Source organism: Lepisosteus oculatus, chromosome 19, assembly GCF_040954835.1.
Source record: "Lepisosteus oculatus isolate fLepOcu1 chromosome 19, fLepOcu1.hap2, whole genome shotgun sequence".
NCBI lineage: Eukaryota > Metazoa > Chordata > Actinopteri > Semionotiformes > Lepisosteidae > Lepisosteus > Lepisosteus oculatus.
In genome coordinates this window covers 2,546,609-2,567,932 of record NC_090714.1, presented here as the reverse complement: position 1 = coordinate 2,567,932, position 21,324 = coordinate 2,546,609, and the positions used below count along the sequence as shown (strand labels likewise).

Genomic DNA, 21,324 nt, shown 5'->3' with positions numbered 1-21,324 from the left:
TTGCCAATAGATGGCATCAAAAAAATTTGGAAGATGAAATCTCAGTCTACCTTGTTAATTGAAATCCTAACACTCTCATCAATCATTATTTAAAAAAACAACAGCGGATTCTATTATGCTTTTATAATAGGTCTGCAGCCCTGACTTTCTCCTTTGCAATACATCAATGAGAGCACCATTCTAATCATAGCAGGACTCGACAAGTGTTCTGACATAGGAAGAGAAATAATATTGGGTTAAAATCACACATCTGTATGTCTATAAAGGAATATACAGATATAAACATAATCAAATCATTATCTTTCTCTCCTAATCTATTTCTGTAATAGATTGAGCTGTGCTGAAAGGCTAAGAAAGAAGATACATCTAATAATGTTCAAGGAAAGTTTATTAAAGCAACGTTGTAGTGTCTCTAGAAGGCTACTGTAAGAATCTTGCATTTTGGCTCAAGCCCAGGCTGTGGTGTTTCTCTGAGCCAAGATGGCTTCTGAGCAGGCAGGGATCTGGAAGCAGGTGTGCGTCATTGAGCTGGAAACACCTGGCCATTCCACATGAGGATTGTACGTGTTTTGGGATAGGTTCCCATGGAATTAGCCAAACCCCTGTAATTAATGAAGAGGCTTATAAAAGTGAAGCCTGAGAGAAGAGCATTTAGATTGTGCTTTGAGGTGGAAAGGAACATGAGATTTCATGATTGTGTGCTTCTAGAAAACAGGATCTGTTTGGTTAGATAAAAGATGTTAATGGGTTAGAAAAATCAACCCAAGCACTGTTCCTGAAGTGGGCTGATTATCTGTGGGACTTCACAAGCTGTGCTGTAGCTTGGAAATGCAGTAAGTGATGTTGTCCAGTAGGGAGGGCTATATTTGCTGAGAAGGTGTGTGTCAGCTCATGGGTTTGTCAGTGTGGAGTAAATTGCCATTGCAGAATTCCTGGTCAATGATGCTGAATGTGGCTGTTCAGGGTATTGCATATGAACATGAGCTGAGCTTGTCCACATTGCTTAGTCTTCTCGGTATTTTAAAGAGTTGCTTTTGATGAGTTAACGGACTGCTTTATAGCCTCTGGAAGCAGTATGTCCTTAAGCACAGGACTATGGAAATCCTATGCACAATGGAGACTTCATGGGCATGTATTGTGCTGCCAAGACTTACTGGATGGCTCATTGTTGTGGTGAAGATGAGATAGTCCCTGGGAATGGGGTCAGGTTTGAAGGCTCTTGAGGAAAGCTGTAAACCAGGAAGAGCCCAGTGTGTCACTCTTTGGGATCAGAAACCCTGCTGCACAGCCAGTGGGGAGAGATCCCTGCACTGAGATGGCAGGTAGGGCACGGCTGTGCTTGGCTGTTGAAATGGGTAGCAATTGGAGGTACTGTGGATAAAAGCATCAGTCTTAACAACCCAGTTCTTTTGTGTTTTAAAGGGAGCTTCCTGAGTGCAGTATCTCCACTGGACAAGTCTGTGGGATGGTGTGTAAGGTAAGCTCATGTTCTCCAAGCGTGGGAGTCCAAATTGTGACTGACATGGGTAGTTCTGGTATTGTAGCATTCTTGGAATAACTGCAAAAGCAACTATTTATTTTTTCCCCCCCTGCAGAAAGTCCCTTTGATCATGCGGAGAAAAATGGAGACTGCCAACTGAAACTCTCCAAGAAGAAGGGGACGTCATCAATGCTGCATCTATAATGTAGAACCAAGGACTTATGTCCTTGACCCTAATCTAATAACTGTATTGTCTGTGCAATAAAGTGAAGGGGTCACGGGCTGTCTTTGGATGGCTATTCATTTCTTTGAACTCTAGTTTTGGTACCACTAGACAATCTGATGGTGATCTTTACTAATTCATGAACTATCCATGAAAGTACTTTAAGCAACAATGTTATCTCCTAACATGTATGATGAGGGGAAAGCTGGGTATCTGTACTGGTAAGTCTTTATGGCCAAATCATGCTTTGCACTAACCAAGATGCTGTGGTTGTAATGCACAGGTTAAATAGCCTTGCAACTGCTGATGTACACTAATATAGATGGGAGCAAGGGTGCACAGTATAGCAACCAACCTACCAAGCTGGGAGTTGACAGGGGCTTCTACCTGGAATTGCTCTGACACCTCAGCGATGGTTGCTTTCTGCAGCTACTGCAGGGCAGTAACATCAGGTAGAGGTGCAGCATGGCTTAATTAGCCTTTCCCAAGTATGTAAGAACCTTCCCCTGTAATCCTCCCCATGAGCCTGCCCAGGAACCTTCAGCCCTTCATTAAGAGAACTTCATGGTTCTTTTTGAGATTTCTGAATTTCCTTTGCAAAAAAAAAAAAACAGCTAATAACAATGGTCTTATATAAAAAGAATTTGCTTAATCTAGTATTTTTAAGTGTGGGGAAAAGTGAGTCGAATCTTTAAATGTTTTGTATATTTAAAACCGACAATGAGAAACCGCATACTGCTTCGGATTGAAAACACTGACTACAACGTATGAAGATGTGCTAGTTAAAGCCCCCTTTTAAATATGTAATTGTTTGCTAATGGTTGCTTTTAATGGCCAGTTTTCCCGAAATACAATTAACCTTTCACTGCACATCCTTGAACCATGGGAAGAAAACCAAAGCATCCTGCGAAACCTCATATGAGCACCTGGAGAATGTATCAACCCTACCCAGCCTGCAGCCCAGGTCTGGAATTGAGCACCGGGCCCCAGCGCTGCAAGGCAGTAATGCAAACTGCTAGGTAGTCATTGACTTTTTGAACATATATTTTAAATATTTAACAGGACTAAAATACAATGCAGCCAGACAGATCACCTCTGTTGAAGAGCTATGGAAGGTCTTACTGTAAATATGCATTGACAGTGAACCCTTACAATTCTATGGTTTTACAGAAAAAGACATTGGACAAGGTAAGATATCAGTTTTAATATCTAGAACCTGAGACTTAAGTGGGTGGACATTTTCACATCACTGTATACTAAGCTTGCCAATCCTGGTCCCAGAGGACATAACACATGCTGGTTTTCCTTCCAGCAGTCACTACTTCTAAAAATCACCACCTTACATAAATTAAGAAGTAGGCTGACTGGAGTATTTGCAAGCTGCGAAGTTTGTGATTTTATCTTGTGCATGAAATTATAAAAAAAAAAGTTGAGAGAAAAGTTAGGGTTCAAATGAATCCTATTAAGTCAATTAAGGGTTATAAGAGAGCTGGGTTACAACAAAACCCACTAGGACCAGACCTGGGATTCCTTTACTGTAGGACATTTGATAAATAATATTAACTGATTATTCACGGCCTTGATAAGTCAACAAACCTGCAGATGCACATGGATGCGTAGTTGTAGCTTCTGCTATTGATCTTAAATTGACAGAAAAAAAGATGCCAACACTCCAAGAAAAATGTATACCACTTTCTATGCTTTATTTCCCACACCAGTGAGTTTCAATCTTTCCATTTACAATTTGACACATACCTTTCCTGAAACAGATTAGAAAATGTCTCCCTGGAATATACATCTGGGTACAAATTCTGCAACAGATTTTGTTATATGAATTTTAAAAGACCAGCTTCTCTCCAGAACCTCTAATATGGATCACTAATGATCATTAGAATCTAAGAAAGAGCAGCTCAGTCCTCTTCGGGGGCTTCTTTTCTTGTGGCTGGGGGCCCTCGGGCTAGTTTATGTTTATAACAATTTATTAGACTCATTATTTAGTGTTTTATTGTCCAAACGTCATGCTTCCTCAACAATCTTCCACCTTCGTGGTGTGCCTCACACTCCCCTTACAATTTTTGTTTTCAAATTGCCAGTGAATTAACAGCAGTGAGAGTAAATTGTCACAGCACAGCAGTTTTGTGTCAATTGGTAAATTAAGTAAGGTTAAACACAAAACACATTAAGTTACATGCAAGACCCCCTAAGCACTCTTCTCCTTACCCACAGCTGTACACCAGCCATGCCTTAACCCAGCTTTGACAGCTGCTATCGTTCTTCTCATTTCTGAGCTTTGGAAATTTGTTGAAACCAATGCGAATCACTCTCCTTACCCTCCACTGCTCATACCGAACAATGCAGACGTTGCGGGATCAAAAGATGACCATTTTGCAGTTACACATAAAAAGACCATTCCCTCCAAACGCTCAACTGTGTATCACATTAGCAGGAAATCTTGACATTATATGCAATTCTGTACAATAAAAAACCAGGACCAATTAAGGAATATTTGCATCCTCATCACAGAATTCTCCCCTTCAAATTCTTTTGTTTCCGGGTATGTGAATGTCACATGCCTGTACTGTAATTTTCAGAACAAACAGAAAACACTGCTCTCATCCTTTGGTATTATCATCACAGCCAAAGCTATTGATAAGGCAGCAGGGCTTAATCTCTCATTCAAAGGGCACTTTAAAGTCATTTCAGTGATCAAACCTCTGTGAAAAGAAAATGGCCAAAACGTGATTCTTCTGTTTTAGCTGTATAAAACAGAAGTGTGCTGGTCAGTGTGAACAAAATCCTTTTGGTTTTATCTAAATTAATTCACTGTTGTTTCTCGTACAGAATTATGAGCATCGCTTTTAGCCTGCACTCTTTTTCTCTTCACTGTTATAGTTTCTCTTATCTAAGGAATTATTGACAATTTTTGCAAAACCCATGTTATCATATGGTCCGTTCGGTAAAACTCTGTCTTGTGCACTGTTTTTAGTTGTATCAGAATAATGAAAGTTACATGAATGTGACACGGAGAAGCAAGCACAGACGTTGTGACCCGTCACTCAGAATTAACAGGTCATTTCCTCATCTTTGATAAACCTTTGCCAAGTTGCCAAAAGGAGCTTTACTTTGATACTAGGGAGCTATAAGTGATATTTTATACCAGAAGAGTCCCAATCCTATTAGTCCTGTAGGCCCCCCCAAAAGCTCCTGTTTCTAAATATTAGGAACACTACTAATTACCGATCAATTCAGCAAGTAATTTAAGAAAGGGAACTCTGATTCTTGATGATCCATGGCAAAGAATCTGTAAACTAACGAGTCACTTGTTTAACTTAAGTTTAACTTAAGTTAAGAAACTATCACTGACGGTTATTTATATACCCTGCTGGAATTGCTTTTTTGCAGGACCAGGACGCAACAGGAAATCGAGCTCTAATAAAACTGAAACGTCTGGTCTGTTCTGATCGGCAATATTGATGCTTCATAATGTCTACAAGAAGTATGGGAATTAAATTAATATGCCGGTGTACCTAAAACAATGGCAAATAATTCAGATCAATAACTTATTTCACACACTGATTTCTTTTTTCAGTAACTGAAACTTCTCAACCCCCTTTTTTAAATTAGGCTACTATACTGTGAACAAACAACACTTACAAAGGCAGGTAGGCAAAGCTAGTGACAGTTTGGTGATATTTTCTTTTTGAAATTGACAAAAAAAACAACTAACCAGTAGAGCAGAACCAGATTCCTGTGCCAATTCAAACACTAAAAGGATAGTGACCAGGCAGACGATACATGCATTACAGCAACAACGAGAAGAAAACAATACTTCTGAATCGGACCCATAACCACAGAATGGTGTAATGGTGCAATGATGCACACAATCCAGCTGGACTCCCTGGCTACACTTTCCAGGCCAAGGCTGCAACACTGATTAGAGAACTCATACAAAGTCCGTGAAATCATCCACCGTTGAGACTAGACGCTTCCTCTGCCCGCTGTCCGAGGCTGGGTGCACCCCCTGCTGGTAGGAGCTCTTGGTCTGCACTGTCCCGTGGGCCTGCGTCAGCGAGATCCCCAGGCTGGGCCGGGACTGGATCTCCTCCTGGGCCTGGGGGAACACGGAGAACGCGGCTTAGAGCCCCATATGCCAGGGCGTCAGGTCAGGTTTGATACTGGGGGTCCGGCCTGTTCGAAGAGCTATACCGCTAACACAATATATGGCACAGAGCAGCAGGACCATGAAGAACGCACCCCTCCGGAGAATGAGCTTCGCCACAGAGGGCAGCACATCCACTTGGTGTCCGCAAGTCCAGTCCCTGTCTGCGATAGCTGTATGCAATTGCAAACCATGTCTTTGTATTCATGCAAACTGTTGAGCGCACATCTATGTTGAGTGTTGCATACGGTGGGTATTATTTGTAATGTGCATTACACTACTTTGGTGTAGTACACAATTTGCATAACAGACCCACTGAACGGACCTGTTTTAATCTCAACCTCTGCTTTAAAACATGTTGAATTTTAAACAATGTTACTTTTAAGAATGTTTAACACTTTGGCACAATTTCTGCCCACGTTATAGTTTTGCAACAGCTTATTCATCACGTTTTAGAGGAATCTTTAATCCATCACCTTCCAAAGTCTTGGAAAGGACTGATAATGTGACCAATTTCGTAAACAACAAAAAAAAACAGTGGATTGGCACAATCCTGGAAAACTGAATGCTGGGGGCCCTCGGGCTAGTTTATGATACTCATTGTAAGATTGCCATTAATCATATCACACTGCACATGATGGACTTCAAAAAGCTACAGTCTTTCAGACAACATAACCTTAGTGCAGACTGTCCATGCAGTGGAAGCTTTCCAATGAGACCAGCTTGGTATTCATTCACTACTGTCCGCTGATGAATCAAGGCTCTCATTCATTCGATTAGTTTGGGGGTAAAACAAATGCACCATATTTTCAGCAATAAACTTTGATTTTGCCCTTCTACACAAATAATCCAATAGACATCATGGCACAGAAAAAAAAGAGGTATTTTGGGACCTCGTAACTCAGTCAGAACCCTGCATAGCCCTTAAAAGTCAAAAAGGGTTGACTAGAAACATACGATGAACACGCCAATGTTAAAGTGGGTGAGTTTCTTAAAGGAAGACTTACACCATTAACTTGAACTAGGAGGATAATCCCAGTACTTTCAGATTCTGGTTTTAATGGGAGTAAATCTGTCATCCACGGAGCACCATATACTTCTGCTTACATTAAGATCTTTTTAATGCTAAATTAACTCCTGATTTGGAGTAAACAATTCTCCTATCGTGCTTAACCAAAATAAGTCAACCCTAGGTCTAACTTTGGGGAAATAATAAGATAAACCTCATTTTTTGGAACTCTCTTACCCTGGTTCGAATCCTTTTAATGTGGCGCAGTCTTGCCAGCCACTTAGAGGCATAAGCGTCTGAAGGGTTCGATCTGTACTGGTGCACCAGGGATGCCATCTAGCACAGGAAAGAAAGAAAATCAGGAATGTCAGAAAGGTAACCGGAGAGGAGGAAAAAAACCTTCACAAAAAGGAGACATCTAGCCACACTCTTCTCCTCATCAAACAGTTAAAATCAGCTCCATACTGTAAAAAACATTGAAAGTTCCTATGATCAGCAAGCCAACATTTGCCTGATTGACCAGTAATTACAGTCACAGCTCAACAGGGATTTTTTTTTCCATTTAATTCCCATTTTTGACAACTTGTGATTGCAGATGTTATTTTGAAAAACGTGTTTTAAAAAAAAATGTAGAAGAAAAGAAATGCAAGTGAAACTAGGTCAGACTATGTGCAGTGTTTTTGACTGTAATTATGGAGACAGTATTACACAGTAACTGCAAAATGAGATTTTTCTTACTTTACAAAAATTGTATAGTAACTGTAGAGGACTACTGTGACAGGCAAGAGAAAATTAACAGTCCCACTGCCAGAATTGCTGGTTACTTACATTGGCATGGAGTGCCATTTGTCGTACAAGAAGCGGCAGATTTCTGTCTGACACAATTTTAGCTACGGTGGTATCAACCAGGCCTTCTAAATCTACAACAGAAGCAAAGATTTACACATATTTTAAAAAAGCAATGGCAGACTGTATGAACCAATCTCGTTAACGAAAATGCCCAGATCACATTGAGAAATGTAACCTAAAACTGTTAATTTAAAAGTGAAGTCTGCTGTGAACTTCTAGGAGCTTAATAGCACTTGTATATTCTTTCTTTACTGGACAGAGCTGCCTTCCCCATCAATGGACACTGTTTTCACTGTGCTCTGCTCTCACTTGTTTACTTGTCATTTGATTTATGTTTTACATGTGAACTATTGTATATTTAGTTAGATTCATAATAAACAGTGTATTATAAATGACTAATAGTATCATGTGTAATTACATTATTACTACTAATAATGAACTTTTCCCATTAGCAATGTATGATGTATTGAGCTTTTGCTTTAATGTCTAGCAAGCGTAGGATTACAGCACTAATTCTTCAGTCACTGGCAGAAAACTGATCTATTAAATCAACAAGTTGCAATATCTTTTGATACATCATTCCATTCCACATAATTCAGGCTGCATTAAAAGTAAGTAAGGTGTTCTGAGGTTGGAACTGCCCCTCATTATTCAAAGCCATACTAATTTCCAATTCATACTACTTTAAATTAAAGAAACATTAGTCATAGTACTAAGTCATTAAAAAGGAAATGAACAGGGTAACAGATACACAACAGAAAGCAGCTCTCTTAAGGAGCAAAAAACTAATTATTGATCGGATGTACTCCAGCCCGCTGTCCGTGCACAGATAGTGCTTGTTCCTGGGACATGTGGACAATGGGGGACACCCTGGACAAGAGCCAGTCCATTGCAGGCAGCACTCAGAAAAGTTCACAGGTAAAATTGATAAACTCCCATCATCCCAGGCAGATTGAAGTCGGAGGAAACTGGGTCACCAGGAAATAATGCACATAGGTACTCATTCTTCTACCTTGCTGAAAAGCGATTGATGTTTCAAAGCTTTTCCTCAGGTCTCCTACACCATCACAGTATAACCAACCTAATGAAATCTGTGTCAATAAACATTAACAATCATGTGCACCGTATTTCAATAAATGTTCCCTCGTGAAATAATTCACCTATGCAGCACATTCACATGTAATTATTCTCCATTATATAAAGAAATATCTTACCTTTGCGACACTGTAGTGTGACCAAATTACTCTCGTAATCCAGAGGCTTGATTATAACTTCCACAAAGTTAAACTGGCCCTGTTTGAAGACAGGAGGAAACAAGCAAGTTCTTGTTTGCAAGTGAAGAAAAAACTTTTAGACCAAACAGTCCTGTTCTTGATACATTGATGCCTGTGAAAGTTATATTTGTTCAAGCCTGAAACAATCAAGATGTGCATACAGGTATAACCTTGCAAGAGAGCTCCAAAGGAACTGCATGCCCACACAGGTAATGAGAAAAAGAACAAAAGCTTTTTAAGTAGTAAAGAAAGTCTATAATCAAAAGTACAATTATCCACATTACACATGTACCTTACTAAGCACTGAAAAACTATCACAAAATAGCAATGAGATATAGATTAGCAAATTATCTAAATTTGATCTTATTCTTGTTTGGTAGACAAATCTGTCTTTGCAAGTAATCAACTACCCCAGAGTTTTTAAGATAAAGTGATAAAACCCTAAACCTTTTTAAGATAAATTCATTGAGGCCACAGCAAAGCAGACAAATTGCAAAGCACAAAAAAGCCCTGAAGATCTGTTATTCCTCCCAAGGAGACGTGTTTCCACAAAGGAGTCAAAGTGGAAAAAAGAATCGTACGAACAATGACACTATCAGTATGTATCTCGACGAAGTAATACAATAAAAAAAGGAGAGAGAACCTTATGATAAAGATTTTAATTTAGAAATGACCCAAAGGGGCACCTGTACCTTGTATAACTATCAGTTGCTGTAAAAATTGTTTGTAGTTTGAACAAAAGAAACAAAAGATCATGTGCTATTTCATATTCCTGTGATTTCAATTAATATTTGAATATTCAACGGCTTCTCAGAGCTGAAAATCTCACGCTTACCAGTAATCCTGTGGCAATGAACCCTGACAAGCACTGTTTCAAAGTGATCGCTTTTGAAAAAAACATTTTTAATCCAAGAAATACATTTTTTAATTTCTAAACAGAGGGGAACTTAATTATGCATACTTTCTGAGATCATTTCTGTGGGATGGAAACAAATCAGACTTCTCAAACATTGTAACATGTAAGTAAAACGGGGCCCCCTCCTAAACAGAAATAAACTTGTTTTCAAATCCATTTCAATGGAAAATAATTACTGGAGAAAGCCTAGCCCTCCTCATTACTGAACTATCACTCCCACTGAATACCTGCAGAAGTCAGTCTAAAAGTGCATGCAAAAAAACTAATTGGTTGACAAACTATTAAGAAATGTTGCTATTTGTTTACAGTTACATTGTGTACAGTTACAGTAAATTTGTTAGTTAACCTGTTAACACATAAAGCATTTGCATTTTTAGGCGAAAGCGACAATCTAAGAATATACATGAAAAAACGAAGGTTTGTGAATGTGTAGTAAAATCCTTGCTAGAGGGTCAGCTGACTTTCACGTTTATCCCAGTTTGTACCATGTCAAATGGACAGAGCCTCCTGGACAGGACGGTGATCCATTGAAAGTTTATCCCCATCAATGCTGGTGTCTCTTATACAGCTGGGTGGACTGGTGCCACTGGGGTAAAGCACATCAGTTCAGTGTGCCTGAACTTTCCAGTCATGAGTCCAGATCCATAACCCACTATTCAATGTTGCCCCCATAATCTTGCCACAGGGTATTTCGACTTCGGAAGGAACTAACCTTGATGGTGCCCAGCTTGTACTCCTCCCGGGAGTCGTTGTACACCACAATTACAAAGTCGTTTCCGATGTGCCTCTTCTTGTTGCAGTAACCTTTATCCGATTCGCGGTTAGGCATCAGAGTGGCAATGTGAAAAATGGCTAAGAAAGAAAAGAACCCACAATATGGTTAGAGTTTTCCCCCCTACTGTACATTTCAACTCAGATTTGGCAGAATGCAGTTTTTAAATGGGCGGGGGCCCATTTTAAGTAGAGAATAAACCTTGTTTGGTCTTGCCCGTAGTTTTATGGACTACAGCTATACTATATTGTTAATAATCTTATGTTGCAAATGTTCTTTAAATCTACATGCAAGTACTCTAAGCCTTCTCATGAAACTGGCTAGAAATACAACTTGTTCAAATGACTTTCACTTGTTTGTAAAAGTATATCTAAAAAATCTGCAACTGCTCAGAGCTGTGATGCGAACTATTGACTTTCCAGCATTAAACAAGCGACAGTAACAGCCCCGAAGTCAATACTCCACTGCAGCAATGCAAATAAAAAAATCATTCATTCACAGTGGAGAATTTTCCATTTATCTTGCCCATAAAGGCAGTCGCTTAAAAGCTACTCTCTTGCTTTTCACTGGAAAAGATGGAAGCAGGCAATTGTTTTATTAGAAGACGTTTATTTCTTTATTTAATCACTAAGAACAACCTGCCAAGAAGAGAAAGAAGCTGTCCCTTGTGCAGAGGGACAGATTACTTTCTTTTACAGCCGGAGAGCAGAATGCAAGCGTGCAAGATCTTACTTCGGAATATTTATGTTATCCATGCGGTACAGGCATTTTCTGCCCACTTTACAGAAAACATCAAGACTAAGCTATAATCGCCGAATCGCCTCCTTGAAAGGACGGATTTTCCTAGTCATTGAGCAACAAAATCCGATAAATAACTGCTGCACCGCAAAGGCTATGGAAAACAAACTGCTCGTTTCTGCAATTTTGGTCACGTAGTTTTACCCTCCCCCAGCTACAGTATAATGAAACCCTGAATGATAAATTGTGCCACCTTTATCTTGTGCCCATTCCAGTCCGTCCTGGCAGATTTATACGCCAGTGCTTTTAAGTCCCACTCGCTCCCCAATGCAGACAGCGAATACAAAACATCCCAGCTTGCAGACCGCATGGGCATCGAGATGTTTTATTCTTAATTTCAAACTCACCTCTCCACTGAAACCTCCTGTATAAGCGAACACAGGAAGCTGAAAGCAGAGGAACATCCTCACTGCACGCCTCTAACCAAAGAATCACTGAATCACTGAGAGCTACAGAGCTGTGCAGCTTTGGGCTCAACAGAGGCCACTTCGGCCAAGTTCTCCCCTGGACTCAAGCTCAGCACTTCCAATTCAGGGATGAGGACCCCAACCAACCTATACCATCAGCCTGACCGGCCTTTTTAAAAACCGCGCTGCGTTCGGAATCGGGCTGGAAAAAAAGGCCGTCTAAAACAAAACAAATGCACTCAATTCCTGTGCAGAAGGGGCATGTTCTCTCAAATGTGCCCATGATGGCTAAAGGCAAAAGAGACAGTCACAAGGGAACAGATTTTCAATATAAACTATGGGGGGAAATCATTTTGTGGATGCTAATACGTAAACTAGCACAGACAGCATGGCTTGTTATAGAGATTGCAGCCCTACTGAAACTGAAGAGGTCTCACCAATCATAGTAGGTCACCAGAGCTCCATGCCAGCTATAGAAAACAAGGTGTGTGTGACCTGTCAAGCCTTAATCAGGAAGAGGAATTCAGTTCTCTGCGCCTCACCCTGCATAATGTCATCATGCCAGCAGTAGGTAAACTCCCCATCATCACCGTACTGGTCCAGCCCACCCAGGAAGATCTGGTCGGGGTCACAGTCCTTCAGATAGATCAGTTTGCCCAGGCCCGTGAGGAAGTGGGCGTACCTGTTGGATCCATATTCATTCGAGAGGATGGAAACTTCATTATTCGCCTGTGAAAGACCGAGAGAGAGAATGTGGGCCTGAGATCGAAGCAGGTAGACTATAGCATACTTCAGAACACGAATTGCAGTGCAGTAAGTAAATGTTACATAAAGAGAACAATAAAAGGAAACTGTTACTTCAAATGTAAATGTAATGTAAATTGTTTTTAGCAGCTTTGATCCATCAAAAAGATGGGAAAAGCCCTTTAGAATAAAGTCTCACATTACCAGTTCGTTTCCCTTCACTGGGCTGATGCCCTCTGATCTAAGCAAATGCATTCATTACAAGACTTTGCCGTATGAACACTTATAATGCAAGGAGAAGTGCACATAATAATATATAAAAATAAAAGTACTGCTGCTTTATCTGCTGGATAAGCATTCAACTGAATCATCTATCCATCCATTGATAGTTGAAAGACCTGGCTTTTCCTCCCGGTTTCAATTTCATGGATCTAACTGAGAGAATCATGGCCAATCACCTGTGAGAAATATGCGGTCATCTATTTAGCCACTGATAACAAAAGTCTTTTTCCAGGCACAGCGCTGCAAGCAGTACCACTGACGAAACATCTTTAGAATGAATAGAAGTACGCAGCTTCCACCTCTGAAGTTTTTCCATGCAAATGAGAAACACGAACTGCAATAAAACTGATCATCTCGCCTTCATCCCTCCATCCATTTTCTGATTTATCTACAGGGTCATGGGGGAGCCAGAGCATATCCCAGCAAGCAACGGGCACAGGGCAGGATACACCCTGGGTGGGACACCAGTCCATCTCAGGACACACACTCACACCAGAGCACATGTTCCTAGAAGTCAATTCATCTAGCAGCTTGTCTTTGGACTGCGGAGGGAAACCAGAGCACCCGGAGCAAACTCACATGAACATGTGGAGAACATACAAACTCCACACAGGCAGCAGGCCCAGTATTGAACCCAGGGCCCCAGCGCTGCGAGCCTGCAGATTTAACCACTGTCCGCCCATTTCATTCTCAAATTAAACGTAAAGAAAAACACACGAGGCCAGATTTAAGACACGCCAGAAGAAATCCATTTGCAAAAACTGTAGGTACTGTGCATCTATAAGGAGAACAACTCGTAAGAAAACCAAACCAGGTCTGGTTGGAATCCCACTGTCACGTGGTCTCAATAAGCTCTCAACGAAAAATGACTGAACACAAGATTCTGGGGTTCAAAGACAGACATTCTGTGGAATCTTTTATGGGAACCAAAAAATGCCATCCGCTGTGGTAAGGCTGTGAAATCTTTCCCAGGAGAAAGATGCAGTGCAGCAAACACACTCACCTGTCCTGCGCCTACAAACACCACTCCAATTTTGTGGGTGTCATATGGTGGCATTTGATCCAGAACTTTGACAGCTCGGTCTATGAGCTGAAGACAAAAGAGAACATTTTACTCGACAAGCACGTACCAGAGCACATCAGGGTGAATATTCCATTCATGGACATGAGAAATAACAGTGGCACATGCTTGCTAAATCATTAGGCTACCCTGCTAATTCTAGCCCAGGGAATGAGACAGCAGTGAAAGACCCTTCAACCACTTGTCAGATTGAGTTGTATTGAGTTTGTATTTCCATTCAAAGTGATACAGCCTCACCTGCGACTTAGGGAGAAGCAATGGCTTGTTGGACTCATTTCCAAAAAAGGGTGAATGGTACAGCTGAAGGAACACGAAGCTGGAAGAGGAAACAGAAATACATTCAATGATTAAATCAGATCATCTTTATCACTGAGCGGTCAACTCCAAGACAGTGTTTAGTTTTGTAAATAAAGCCAAAATCTTAGCTTTATGGCCTGAGACTTTGACCAAGTGAAAAACTCAATCTCATAGGAATATTAAAATGCCATTTAAAAATAAACGCATTACCCTTCACTGTACATTACAGCACCACAAGAATAGCTACTGCACTATCTGTTCTTTTGCTGAATTACCAAGGACCCAACACCCACTGATTTTCACCTGATTATGTAAGTAAAAGGTTTTTTTCTGCTGATTTTGTGCAATTACATCTGATAAAAGCATTACAGCTGAACTAAAATTGGACAACACTTGCATACGGACACAGGCACATGAAGATGGCTATTTAGCAGAAAAGAAGATCAGTAAAATGAGTAATTCCCAGCCCACAGTAATAGTTAAGACAACAGGTGCTTAAGGGTAGCTACTGTAGTAGAACAGCACTACTTTACATGTTAAGGCCTACCTAAATCTTACACTATGCTTGCCTTTAACACCTACAAGTACTTGCATTTTACATTTAATCCCTGCAACTTGGAGGTTAAAAAAAAAGCAATATACCAAGCATAAAGCAAAAAAACATTTATCCCTGAAAAAGAACAATTATTAAATAATGATGAACTAAATTAATTTCCATAAGGGATTCTCTGCCATTTTTCACAGTGTCAGGTGAAAGAGTGAAACACTTCATGATAATGGGCTATTTCAACTTTGATCCCGTCAAACTACGTACAGGACACGAGGCTGTAAATATTATAAACAAAGAAGATTTGATTTACACAGGGGACCTCTGGGACCCCACTAATGGAAGCAATGGATAAGCTAATGAATAAGAAGTGTTCTGAAAACCAGAAAAACCTCATTTAGAGAACCCTTTTTTGTTTTGAATTTGAATGATACAGAGGTCGGACCATCGGGGCCCCTTAAACAACTCCCCGATATTTCGCCTCCTCCGCCTCCCGTGAGACATCTCCGCGACGGGACCGGCCTTACCTCGGACTCAGGCCCGCGGACTTCTCGGCGCTGGAGGCGGCCCCCCTGCCGCGGTAGGAGTCGCGCTCCATCTTCCTCTCGCGGCGCGAGGGGGCCGACACGGAGATGGTGTGGCCGCGGGGCCGGTGGCCGCCGGGAGAGAGGGGAGAGAGGGGAGCCAGCTGGGGCGCCGGGAACTCCAGCTTCATCCTCGAGGCTGCGGCCACCGACGCTCCTCCTCCTCCTCCTCCTCCCGGTGCTGCTGCTGCTGCTGCTCGGCCTCCTTCCACGGGCCCGGCGTCCTCCTCGGCGAGGGGCTCTTCCTCCAGCTCCCGCCTGGCCTCGGCCGCGGGCTTCCCCCTGCCGCCATCCTCGCGGCGGGGCGCCTCTGCGAAGGCTTCCTGCAGGGCCTGCAGCTCGGGGGAGGAGCTGGACTTGTTGAGGGTCTGCGGGTGCTGGAAGGGCAGCTCCTCTTCCAGGCTGGGAGTGGACAGGCTCCCCCTCTCGATGGGCACGGCGCCGACGCCGACGTCCTCCAGCGGGGTGGACCGCTCCTCGTCCTGGCTGGAGCTCGAGGAGGACTAGACAGAAACGACGCCACGGTTCCGGGTCAGAGAGTTCTCTAGGCTCAGGTGCTTCACCGAGGTCTGGAACCATTTACCCCAGATGCTGGAGGGAACGCCGATCGCAGGTTCCCCATTAAACGTGTTCGGGTTTTTCTTTGCCTGAGTTTTGAGGTACGTCCCCACGTGACTCATTACAGGGATTCTTATAATTAACAACAAGTGGTTCTCATGTCGTCCCCGGGCAGAGGGAGCAGGTCCTATTGAAACTTAGAAAACTCCACTTAAACATCAAGAACTTAGACCAAACCTACAGAATGAGTCAGGCAGGCTCACGTTCTACCATAACGTATCGCAGCAAAGCACTCTAACATGCTGCTGAAATTTTTAAGACGTTCCGTAGCTTTTTTTAGACGTAGCTTTGCAGGATATAATGGGTAGGCCCTGCAATATCCTCAAGCCTTCAATCGCGCAAACTGCTGAAAACCTTTTCTTTGACCACTGGAGGTTTTACCTCACTTACCCTGCTGTAAGCTCCCTGGACTTTGATTTTCTCTCCGCTCATGAAAATAGGCTCTGGGGGCATGGCCTCGAACTCCTCACTCTCGGGGGACTCTGCTGGTGAGTCGCCGCCTTTCTCTCTGGCCCCCTCCTCCAGCACCACCACCGATTCTACCAGGAGAGAGAGACACCACACACGCCCTAAGGAGACCCGCGGCTGCCGACACCCAGCGCTGGCAGGCCCCACCTATCAGCTCTTAAACCCGAGAGACCTTGCCGTTCGGCATTCGGAAAAATACTGGGCCTGGAACGAGCCTGGGGGGAGGAGTAACCCTGTGTCCCAGACAAGGGGACGCGCTGTGATGTCATGCGACCTGACTCGCGCACTGAGAGAAGAACTCGGACTCTTTTAGTCCCCTATCGCACACGACGAATGTGTGACTTTCACGTGTGTCGTTTTCTTTGTAATGCGGGCATGACTTTCCCTCATGACTCGCGCAATCGACGGTTTCATGATACAATACAGTGAAACAGCGTCCGAAAGAGGTTAACAAATATGCAAAAGAACCTGACGCCCAATGCACACCACAGCTCCAGAAACTTAAAATCTACTAGTATGACTATCTGTCTTTATTCTATTTAGGCCTAATATTCGTACAAGAACACTACTGGCTTTCCTTCAGACTGTTTTGCATTATAACTTCCTCCCTCATTTTGTTTCAATAAAGGACGACGTATACTGGAGCAGTGTACTTTAGAAATTTCCCAGTCTGTCCCAGAAGGTTTATTTTTATCATGTTTAAGAATATAACCGTCACTGTCCAAAACACAGGTTCCACTTCACTATCTACAACCTTCTCAAAAGGCGAAGGAGTTTCATTCTCACTTTCCTTCTTTGTCCTTTGGTCCTAACAGTTTTGCTGTAAAGAAAAAACGGTGCCAGGGTCTTTCGCTCTGGAGGTCCGAGATCAAGCGGAGCAATTTTCTCCAGCCAGGCTCCATGGATTACTTTATCTGTGACTGGATAAACATAAACTCCCTTTCCAATGCAGCCCATGACTGCATAAACTGTGTCAGATTTCCTATTATCACACAAAGAACACTATCCTTGTCGGAAATCAATTCAGCAAATACAAGTCCATACACTGGCATCAGCATTTCAAACATCTGCAACTTAGTTGTAATTTACAAATGACTAAATGAAAGTAACAAAGTCCATTTTTGCTCTGAGCTACTGAAGTAACAACCATTCTGCGGACATGATTTTATAATTTGTGGTCTGTGTGCACATAGTGATTAATAGCTGCTACTTTTATAACCATATCCTGCTCTGAAATGAAATTTAATTCAGTTGTGGTTTAACTAGAACCTCTTATTATAAATTGTGAATAAACATGTTTCAGAAAATTGGACATGAAATAAACAATGAAATAAACTTTGTATTAAGGAAAAAACCCCACGCTAATTCTTGCTTAAGTATAACCACAAAGTAGAATTTGTTGATTTCCCCAAAGACAGCCCCATCCAAGTGTTTTTTGAATATGATGATGGATGAACTTTTTTCATATACGTTCAGACAATTCTGCATAAAACATTCAAGGCAAGCCACATTCTTGTGTCCTCATTTCCCATCGCATGTTCTTCTACTGTTCCATCCCTATAGGTTTCCCTCACCTTAGTTTTTGTGAAAAGGGAGCATTGAGTTTGTTGAACAAAATCAGTGGAACTTGGTTATACCACACAGTCCTGGCTGATTCACTTCACAAAGACAAGCAGGCCTGACCACACAGCAATCAGCAGAATCACTAAAGCCACGCTGCGAGGCTGATTAAACAAGGCGCAGCAGTTATCTGCAGTTCTTTTCCAAAACGTGCTCATCACAAAAAAATGGTCCGAGTCAAAGCCTTAACCTTTGCAAACATGCCGTGATTTATATTTATGAATTTCCAATCCGGAGGGGAAAAAGAGGGAAGGATATGAGATTTACTGCAGAAGTGAATTTTCCTTATTGTGACTCTTCCAAGAAGAATGTCTCATTCAATACTTTTTTTGCCCCATTTTGGACAAGTGGAAGGCTGGATGATGGCTAGACAGGTGTCAAGATCCAGGGTCTTGGAGACCCACACAACCGCTGGCTTCTGTGACACCCGAGCACTCAAATCACTGAACCCATAACAGATCTATTACAGGGCTTAATTTGAACTTAGTTCCCAGACATGCAAAAGGGTGCCTTTTAACTATTACTTTTCTTACTCTCCAATCTTTGAGTAGAAAAAAGATTGAAAGATTCTAGTAAAAAAAAAAACTTGTTGGTTCAAGTTCAGCTCGGCTGAATTGAAAACCATTAGCAATAGATGTCCCCCAAGACCAGGAGTGGGATATTCTGGTCTAGATCACACAATTTCCTCATATTATTAATACTATTATCCCTTTTCTAAACAAAATAACAAATACAGAAACCTCACACGACGATTGCTTTCCAAGGGCAATCTGGACTATCCACTTGAACCCAAAATGCAGCAATTTGTTTTAAGTTGCTCTGGTTTAATAACAGCATGTCAGCAAGGATCTAGGTTTTGACACGGTCTGTTCGCATGCTGTGGAAGTCCTCATACAGAAGAGTTAATGATGAGATTGGAGGGGGTCTGGTGTGGTCAGAGAGGGAAAGGGGGACAAAAGAGGTTATGAGGAAATGAAGGGGTCATGAATCATCAGCATTTATTGGTCTTTTGTTGGTCTCTCTCTAGGCCAGTCAGCACTGGACTTCTTGTTAAACGTATATTGAAATGTGTATATACCTGCCCAGGATATACTCCTGTGCAACTTCACTTGGGAGCCGGGTAGGTAGAGAGAAGAGAAAGACGCCACTGTAAAAGGGAAACCAAGCCGAATAAAAAAGGCAGAAAGAGAACACACTTTGAAAATAAAGTAAAAAAGTATGTACGGGGGAAAAAAAAAAATCTACAACAACACGGGTGAGGAACTGCAAAGAAGCTGAATTATGAACAGAGGAAATGGTCTGAAGAAACAAGACAAAGGCACCAACAACACAAAGGCCTAGACCAAATCAAAACCCAAACCCACCTGGCCGTCACAAATTGTGAACCCAGTACTTACTCGGTAACACCAGTAACAGCCAGAGGATATCTCCCACCGAGGTTTGCAAACGCCTATTGAGGGTGGGTCGAAGTTTTGACTTGGCACAAGTCCCCATCTACAGTGGAATGCAGATTTCCTCTTTAACTAAAGAGGCATGTTGGTGACCAAACATGGGGGTTGTGGAATCAAGTCGCGGGCAGGACACTGCTGTCGTACCCCCGTGCGATGTGCTTCACTCAGACTGCCCCGGTACATGCTGGCTGCATGAACAGGCACTCACCAGGCTGTCCTTGAAGGGCTGAAAGACTACGAGGGGACCTGATACAAGTACCCTAAATTTTGTTAAAGCCATTACCAAAGTCAACTCGGAGAACCCCTTCAAAACAGACACCGAGACACAAGCCAGGGGGAACCAGCAGAAACTCTGTGGTAGAGCATTTAAAAGAGAGATAGGGGTTAGTTCTTTACCCCCAAAGGGTTGTGGGATTGTGCAAGAAGCTACCCAGTCATATTGGTCAAGTTGACCCTTGGGTTTCATTCAAGAAACAGCTGATTGATCCCAGGGTCTCATCCAGCTAGAGGTGGTCCTTTCATTTGTAACTGCTCTTGAAGAAAAGCATTTTATATGCGGTTAACTAACACTGTGTTTCACGTAATCTTGCTGCAGTTATGTTAATGGACCACAAAACTACGCTCCTGCCACACAGTCCTAAATATTAGCATTAATTAGGCTTCTTGAAAAAGGCATGCCTTTTAACGGGTATTTCATAAAGAAAATGCTTTCACAATGGAAATGGTTATCCATGGTACATAACATATACATTAACATAAATAACATTAACATAGATTGCTTTGCAATGATATTAATTGAAAACAATAGTTAAACATGGACCCCTGCATTTTAGTAATATTAAATTTATAATTCTGTGGATGAAACAAATTAAAACGTCACCTGAACTGCGTAACCAAAAACACTTTTTACTGTGAGAGACTACAGACTAAGCTTCAAAGTGCTCTGTAAATGATCGTCAGAAAAAAGAAAATGTTTCCTATTTTTCCCCAATGCAATCTGCTTCTAAGACATTAAAGATCCATGAACCGTTGGTCTTTCTCATACCACTAACCAACATAAATGCTGGAGAGCAATATCCAAGTGGAATTAAGATTAGCTAAATGTGTCTAAATGCCAAATATAGTCATCTTAATTACCATCATACGCTAAAATGCATTAGCAAAAATATGGTAAATAAATAGTGGTTTTGTGGTAAAGTAATTCTCTCACTTGCAGTCTCCTGTACACAGAATTTCCTTCACAGAATTACAGATTTCACTTGCCTAGGCAAGACCGCATGAAGAAATTAGCACTGGGCACAAATCAGAAAAGAACGGAAAAACAATGCAAGCATAAATGAAGGATCGGATATTCACTTAGCAGCCTTCTCACATCAAGACAGAATATTGACATTCAGTAATGACTCATCGCTAACAACTAAAAACGACCAGTTCCACTTAAATGTCATTTTCAACGCCTAACCTGACAGAAAAGCGCCACTGGTTCATAGCTCATAAATGGATGACCCTTTACAGAAAAATACTTTTTGTTAAGAAAAGTCTTATCCTCTTAATATTAAATTCAGCACTTTATATTTAGCGTTGCAATTAGTAATAAAACATCTCTATAATTTGATGCATTCATTCAGTGTTAAGACTCTCCCTCACAATCGTATATCACTTGTATCTTTCCCCCATAAAACGGAGATGTAATTTAATCTGACATGGTGTTTGGGCAAATCTGGACCACTGGGTGCTGCTTCTGT

The 21,324-nt window shown here is 41.7% G+C and overlaps 1 protein-coding gene and 1 long non-coding RNA gene across 4 annotated transcripts in view; one reads left to right on the top strand and one right to left on the bottom strand.

The window, feature by feature from the left end:
- Positions 1-674: 674 nt before the first annotated feature.
- LOC107078969 (uncharacterized) lies at positions 675-1,992 on the top strand. Its single transcript, XR_001479933.2, has 3 exons — positions 675-833; positions 1,423-1,477; positions 1,596-1,992. It is a non-coding gene; the product is annotated as an uncharacterized lncRNA (long non-coding RNA).
- Positions 1,993-3,382: 1,390 nt separating this feature from the next.
- The window catches only part of tsc2 (TSC complex subunit 2), a 45,934-nt gene continuing 27,992 nt past the window's right edge, over positions 3,383-21,324 (bottom strand). For 2 of the 3 annotated variants that reach the window (XM_015359968.2, XM_015359970.2), the window contains 11 exons: positions 19,207-19,275; positions 16,431-16,579; positions 15,366-15,925; positions 14,232-14,310; positions 13,917-14,003; positions 12,430-12,616; positions 10,623-10,762; positions 8,935-9,013; positions 7,700-7,791; positions 7,109-7,207; positions 3,383-5,814 (listed from right to left, as the gene is read on the bottom strand). In XM_015359968.2, coding sequence (XP_015215454.2) covers positions 5,647-5,814; positions 7,109-7,207; positions 7,700-7,791; positions 8,935-9,013; positions 10,623-10,762; positions 12,430-12,616; positions 13,917-14,003; positions 14,232-14,310; positions 15,366-15,925; positions 16,431-16,579; positions 19,207-19,275 — 1,709 coding nt within the window. In that variant the 3' untranslated portion in view covers positions 3,383-5,646. The remainder of the gene's footprint in view (positions 5,815-7,108; positions 7,208-7,699; positions 7,792-8,934; positions 9,014-10,622; positions 10,763-12,429; positions 12,617-13,916; positions 14,004-14,231; positions 14,311-15,365; positions 15,926-16,430; positions 16,580-19,206; positions 19,276-21,324) is intronic. The other variant, XM_015359969.2, reaches the window with a different exon arrangement.